The sequence below is a fragment of the Podarcis liolepis genome (genome assembly GCF_965112155.1).
Source record: "Podarcis liolepis genome assembly, chromosome: 11".
NCBI lineage: Eukaryota > Metazoa > Chordata > Lepidosauria > Squamata > Lacertidae > Podarcis > Podarcis liolepis.
The window spans coordinates 65787011-65794282 of NC_139565.1; the positions used below are offsets into that span (position 1 = coordinate 65787011).

General features: G+C 46.7%; 1 protein-coding gene across 1 annotated transcript; it reads right to left on the minus strand.

The window, feature by feature from the left end:
• Nucleotides 1–970: 970 nt before the first annotated feature.
• LOC310688829 (small ribosomal subunit protein eS4) lies at nt 971–4360 on the minus strand. The gene is made up of 7 exons (XM_083465609.1): nt 4287–4360; nt 3660–3737; nt 2949–3129; nt 2710–2807; nt 2301–2472; nt 1949–2106; nt 971–1215 (listed from the first exon to the last, which is right to left on the minus strand). Exons 1-7 carry the CDS (start codon nt 4287–4289, stop codon nt 1114–1116), a joined length of 792 nt encoding a protein of 263 aa, XP_083321735.1. The 5' UTR covers nt 4290–4360; the 3' UTR covers nt 971–1113.
• Between the last annotated feature and the right edge of the window lie 2912 nt (nt 4361–7272).

Below are 7272 nucleotides of genomic sequence, written 5' to 3' on the forward strand. Positions count from 1 at the left end.
TGGACCTCACCATGTCAGCATAATCCATTATTTTATAAGCCATCTATCCTGGATGCTCGAGCCAAGATACCTGTCTTGTCAGGGGCTGGACTAGATGACTGTTGGGGCCCCTCCCTTCCAATGCTACAATTGTGATTTGCCTATCAGGTTGTTGCCAGTTGAGTCCCCTTCTGCGGAACCTCCGTCCCAATTATCCCTCGCAAAAAGGCTTTGGGATGTCTCCAATTCAACATTTTTTTTCATTAATTTTCCATAAATCCCTGGCCTTTGCAAAGGACCACCATATATGGAAAAACAACGCTTCCAGCGGTTCACTTTCCCAACCCATATTTGAAAGCTTATTGTGGCTTATAGGGGATTTTTTAAAAAAAGGATTTACCACACCAGCATTGCTGAGGTCTCCTGGCTTCCTCCCGAGGCCCCTGTCCCCGAACACTTTTGCCATCCTTTTTCAGGCCTGTTTTTCCAGGCTAGCTGCAGTGCTGCCCACAATCCATTTGAGGCATTTCCCCCCCATAACATTTTATTAGTTTTCCAACAATAACACAAAATAAAAACCCTTCCTTGGTTCCATTGTATAGCAATATACTACATGTCCATTATAAAGTTTTAACCATTTGAAATACTTATTGTCCATTCATAATCAAATTACAAGTATTCTTACAACCCCAATGTATTAACCTGTGTACCAGGGCATTTGTACCTGGTCATCTGCCCTTTGGAACTCCCTGCCTCATATTTAGGGCAGGTGGCTCACAAGCTCTGGAGATCCTTCTTTTCAGCACCTGCGCCAAAGATTCCCCTTCGGAGAAGCCTAACCCTGAGATTAATTTTAATTCATTTTGAGGCCTTTTAACTTTCATAGGGGTGGGTTTTCCTCCTTTTCCCCCTATTACCTCCTTGCGAATTGCTTTTGACAATCCAGCAGGCTACGAATCTCAGGAAATTAAGTAATGAATTCCTCCAAATGACTATTGTAATTTCTTTATTTGGTTCCAAAAAGGCACAAGTCACTTGATGGAAAACAAACCCTTGAAACCTCAGGGGAGTTGACTAGATGCAAGACTATAAAACCGAGAGTGTCTAGTCCCAATCGGGTTTCCATGTGCATCTTCACCCGCTGCTCTGCTTGGCTGCTAGCCGCTTGTCTCGCTCCTCGGCAATGGTGAGGCGGATGCCCTTCCCACGAGGCAGAGAGATCCACGGCTTGTTCCCCTGGATTTATTACAAAAGCAAAATATAAACCACAAAAGATCTCATCAAAATTTCTTCACGTAACGATAACTTTTTAAAAAACAATTCCACGGTAACCTCTGCAACCTCCCAAAATTTCAAAGCTTTCCATCTACGAGATCCACCAGAAATATTTAAGGAAGCCGGCACCCTCAATCCATCCACACAGTGTCGCACAACTAATGTCTTGTTTGCAATAATATAAAACGAGGGGACTGAAATGGAGGTTGGGCAAGGAACTTCTGCAGAGAGGGAAATAGGCAAGAGGGCCAGAATTTTTGTTTATGATATAAAATAGGTTTTCTTCCTGCCTTGCATGGGATCAGACTAGACGACTGGCGGGGTCCCTGTCTAGGAAGCCCTCAATCGACATGGATCTCACATTCTGGAGATGATGCCATAAATTCCTATTCTTCCTTGTAATCGATAAGCGCAAACTGTTTAATTATTATTTGCTGGTGTTTAATTTCACGTCTTTCCTATCAGATTTGAATGGATTATTGCTTTAGTAAAAAAAAATAGGAGCAAGCCGCAAGGGACAGAATACCACCCAACACTCAAAACCATGGAAAAGGTTCCCCATTTAGGCATTCCTACATGGGGAAACTTTTCCATGGTTTTGAATGTTGGGTGGTATTCTATGCATCTCGGGGGGTGAAAAGGTCTTAATAAATTCCCGGAAAATTTGAAATAATATTAAATAAAAAGCACCCACCTTGCCAATGACAAAGATGTTGGAGAGTCTGGTGGCGAAGCTGTTCCCGTTGGTGTCCTTGACGTGGACCACGTCAAAGGAGCCAGGGTGCCTCTCGCGGTTGGTGATCACCCCGATGCGCCCCAAGTTGGCGCCCCCCGTCACCATGCAGAGGTTGCCTGTTAGGAAGAAGAGGGAGGGAAAGGGTCATAAGGCGGAATTGGGACTGGGCAGGGGGGACAGAAGTATATATATTTGCTTCCAAAAATAGGGGTGCTCCGGAAGGGAGCTTCCAGGGCCAGAGGAAGTCTCCCCGTCTCCCCCCATTGGGGAAGGATTCTGGCGCTCTTGACACGCTCAGAGGAACCGTCACCTGTGTCAAACTTGATGAAGTCGGTGATCTTGCCCGTCTGCAGGTCGACCTGGACAGTGTCATTGACCTTGACCAGGGGGTCCGGGTAGCGGATGGTGCGGGCGTCGTGAGTCACCAGGCGGGGGGTGCCCTTGGTGCCCACCAGGATGCGGCGCACCTTGCACAGCTTGTACTGCCAGGAGGAATGGAAGAAACCAGTAATTTTGTCAATATTAAGAGAATGCCAGCAAGGCAGAGTAATTCTGTAAAAAAAGGGATTTGAATCCAGTCTAACTCACGAGGGATTTAAATCGTGACTTAAATCACGAAACCACTCCGAGCATTTATTGTTCCTTCCTTTGGCTGTCCATCTTAAGATGCCAGCAAGGCTGAGTCTTTTGGTAAGAAAAGGATTCAAATCAATTCTCACCTTGGCCTCCTCAGGGCTGATGCGGTGCACGGCAAAGCGCCCCTTGGTGTCGTACACCAGGCGGAAGTGCTCGCCAGTCTTCTCGATGCTGATGACGTCTGCAGGGAGAAAGGGCGGGAGTTACGACGGGATGCCAGTGTGGTGCAACCGCTGCATAAACCCGTTTTCCGCTGTGCGGAATGCCCCACCGCTGGAAATCTGGCATTTCAATCCCCGCTGCTAGAAATCTAGCGCCTTACCCATGAAGCCCGCTGGGTAGGTGACATCGGTGCGAACCTTGCCGTCAATCTTGACAAAGCGCTGCATGCAGATCTTCTTGACCTCGTCACCCGTCAGGGCGTATTTGAGCCGGTTGCGGAGGAAAATCACAAGCGGGAGGCACTCACGCAACTTGTGGGGTCCCGTTGACGGGCGTGGTGCCTAGAACCCCAAAAGGGAAAGGGAAGGTTACAGGGCGGCATGCATTTTCCCAGATGATATTTTACACCCCTTTGTTGTTTTGTCACAATGTTCGACAGACTCCCCAACTTATCCTTCCCCAAGATCCTTTATTTTCTACATTTCCGTTATTTTGAAGTATAATGTTGTGTTAGTTTCTCTGTTACTCGCTATCAATTCTTGTTGTTATGCACTGTGTTTAATTTTGCATTTTTCTGCTATAAACTATCCCGGGATGAATGGTGGGATTTAATAAGAAACCACAAGGAATTTATAGATTAGAAATTCAATAAACCACCACAAGGAATTTATAGATTTAATACCAATTTAATAAACCACCACAAGGAATTTAATATGTAAATAAGGAAACAAAATTATGGGTAAGGCATTAGCCCAGGTGCAAACTAATGCCTGAAGTGCAAGGCTCCCCTTTTAAAAAAGATTGTAAAAGGAAATATAAATATGCTTTTTCCCTATCTCCTTTTATACAAAGTTGGAAAAAAGATACTTGCAAAGACTCCCGTCAGCTTGTCCAGCATCCAGTGCTTGGGGGCTGCTACCCGTTTCAGGTGCTTCTTGGGTCCTCGAGCCTGGGGGGGGGGGGGGGAAGCAGGCAAAGGGCGTGGGTTCGAATTTGCCCGGATGTTTAAGCGGATCATTCTCGCAAGGCGGTGGGCTCGACCAGATGACCCTCGGACCCCTTCCAGCCGCCCCTGTTCTATGAACCCGCACCCAGCTCTTCAGTTATTCCCGTTTTAATTGATTCCCATTTAGTTTCTAGTCGAGCATCCTTGGGCTCCCTTCTCCGTTAGGGAAACCCCCCCCCCCAGCAGGATCCAGCCCCGCTGCTGCGCCCCAGTCCAGTGGCAGGCAGTTCCCCTTCCCATGCGATCGCTGTAGAGAGCCTGGCTGGCCGGCGGCCTTGTTCCCTGCGGCCCGCACTGCGCATGCTGGCGCCCCCCCCCCCGCAAGACCGAGCGAGCCTCGCCGCGGCGCCTCCGCGCCCCCGAGCGCCATTTCCCCACCCCACGGAAGAGCGGCGTCTCCCGCGCCCCCGGCCCCGAAAGCGCCGCGCTCGGCGGAGCCGCCGCCTCGGATGGCTACGGATCGCTCCACCGACCCGAAGCCCGAGCACTCACCATGGCTGCGGGTTCTCGACGGAAAAGGAGAGCACTTCCGCCGCCCGGGGGTTATATATCCGGGTCAGGCAGGGCGGGGCGACGAAGCCCGGGCGGATGGAAGCGGCATCGCGCCGCGCGGGGCTTCGCAGCCAATGAAATGGGGAATTGGGATCCGAGAGGCTGTTAGGGAAATTTGTAGTATATTCTGTTTGATCGTTTTTTAAATATATTCTGTTGGTGGCTGGGGAATAGTAATAAATTATTATTATCACTAAACGTTAAATTATTATTATTATTATTATTATTATTATTATTATTATAAATCACACCCACCCAAGTGGGACATGGCCTCTTCCCCCCTAAGCCTTAATAGTATAATATTTTTATTTATTCCAATTGGGGCGGGGAAGCTCCCCTTGGCTACAGCAACTCCAGAGTAGAAGAAGAAGAGTTTTGGATTTGATATCCCGCCTTTCACTCCCTTTAAGGAGTCTCAAAGCGGCTCACATTCTCCTTTCCCTTCCTCCCCCACAACAAACACTCTGTGAGGTGAGTGGGGCTGAGAGACTTCACAGAAGTGTGAGTGGCCCAAGGTCACCCAGCAGCTGCATGTGGAGGAGCGGAGACGCGAACCCGGTTCCCCAGATTACGAGACTACCGCTCTTAACCACTACACCACACTGGCTCTCAGAGTAACTGGCTGTGAGTTTGGATCTCCATTGCTTTCCCCCTCAGGCCGCCTTTAATGTATTGGAAACTGTGTCTGAACAATGTATTGTTCAGATGAACCACTGCTTTAAGCAGTGTTTTGGTAACCAGGTAATTCCTCAAGATCCAAATTCCTTGACTTATTATTAAATGCAATCACCTTGTGGTTCATTCGCAGATTCCTGCCTTGCAGTGGGTTGGACTGGAAGACCCTTAGGGTCCCTTTCAGCTATATACACCATTATATGATTCTTGGGAAAGTGCTTCAGAAAGAATAAACAAGGGAAAAAACACATTTCTTCCAGTTAGTCGTATGATGGCTCATAGGGAAGGGAGGCTTCTTTCCCACTTTATTATTTCTTCCACTGCAATCTGTGCTTGATGTCTGCTTTTACGTGGACTCCCTCTTTCCCTTCTTGGGAAAATAATCGATCCTACTGATATTTCTTAGGTCTGCATGGGGTTTGCTGAATTCCTGCTCTGAAGAGGAGGAGGAGGAGGAGGAGGAAGCTTCACCTGACAAAGGGAGAAGAGGAGGTTGAGGAAAAGTGAGCTGCAGGCATGAAGGTAAAAGGGGAAAAAATAGAAATACAAATTAACATATAACACTGAAATATACTCAGAGTCGCAAAGTGATTTCATGCTCTTTATTCAGCTCATAGTGGTGAGGAGGAATGAATGTCCCCTCAAAGTATCTGCTTTATATACATTATTTACACAACGGGCTGCACATGATTGGCTAATTCCGGAATTCTATTGTAAGCCAATCAGGTTGTGGATTCACTTCTATCTGGAGCATGATTGGGTGGTTCCTGCCAACCAATCATACTGCTGCATTGTTCTAGGACCAATCAGACTGCTGCAGTTTGGATCCTATTCAACTCAGTACATAACAAACAATAACATTTTTAAACAACCCCACTCCTGATATATCACACTCACCCAAGTGGGGCTTGACCTCATCCCCCCTAACCAGCACAGTACAGTAAAAATACAGTAAAGTATTTTTATTTATTTGATTGGGGTAGGGCAGCACCTCCTGGCTTCACCCATGTTGGTGAGGTTTGTCTCCTTTTTCCTGTTCTTGTTAGGCTATCTAAAGGTGACAAAGGAATGTGTTGAAAACTTAATTTCTTCAGATGAACCATTGCTTTAACCAGGTATTACTCAAGGCACTGATTCTTTCACCTATCGATTTATCCACATAATCCAAGCAGAGATTAATTAGCATCCAAAAGTGGTACGCTTGCACATTACATCTTAAGATAAATGTTTTGGAAAAGGCATAAATTTAAAAAGATAATTAATTTGCAAGCAAATACTTGAATGCCCAGTGAATTAGATAGGCAGTGAGCTGGCTGATTTGTCTAATGGAGCTTCCAAAACCCAGTTTGGGTCTATAAGACCCAGTTTGCTCCCTTCCCCCATCCTTAATAGCAACCCTCCATTGCTTTCTGTTTGATTTTTTAAACAGATACTCTGAATTGAACACCACAAGAATAAATGGGGATCAGCCCCTGCTGTAGTGGCCAGCACTAGAAGAAATATGAGTAATTCAGATCAATAAAGTAGGAATAATTAATATTTACAAACCAGAAACTTCACACCAGTTTTGGACACTTGCAGCAGTTTGCAATGTTAAAAGAGGTGCTCTAAAGAAAAGCACTTTCTACATTTATGAGCCTTCAGAGTAGGCTCATGGTTTTTCCTTTGCCCGGAGGTATAAATGTTGTTAGCATACGTGCAATCACCCCAAGAACCTCAGGCCTGCTCCTAACTGTTGAAATGCTCTTGGAGAGGCTGTAAGCAGCCCTTCCTCTGCTCTCAGTCAGCAAAAGGGGATGGCAAAGTATGCTTCATGCCGTAACTTAACTTGCAGCTGCAGGAGAAGTGTGGATCCCTCAGCCATACACAAATCCCTGCCTTGTAGCAGGTTGGACTGGATGACCCTTGGGGTCCCTTCCCGATATATACTCACCCACTCACCACCATCATCATATGATTCTTTGGAAAGTGCTTCAGAAAGAATAAAGAGAAATAGCATTCCTTTAAGTTAGTTGTAGTTGTCGGTATGCAGAGGGTCACAAGGCCAGCTGGCTAGCCCCATCTGGATCATGTTCTTCCAGCCATCCTGCTGCGAAGACCCATCTGCCTCTGCTCCGACATAAATCAGCGACCCAGGCTTCAAAGCCAGGGCACACTATATCAGCCGAGCGAATTGCGTACACAGAATAGGCGTGAGGCTTGTGGGAGCATACTACAACTATGGATTTATTGATCATAAATCAGGACAAAG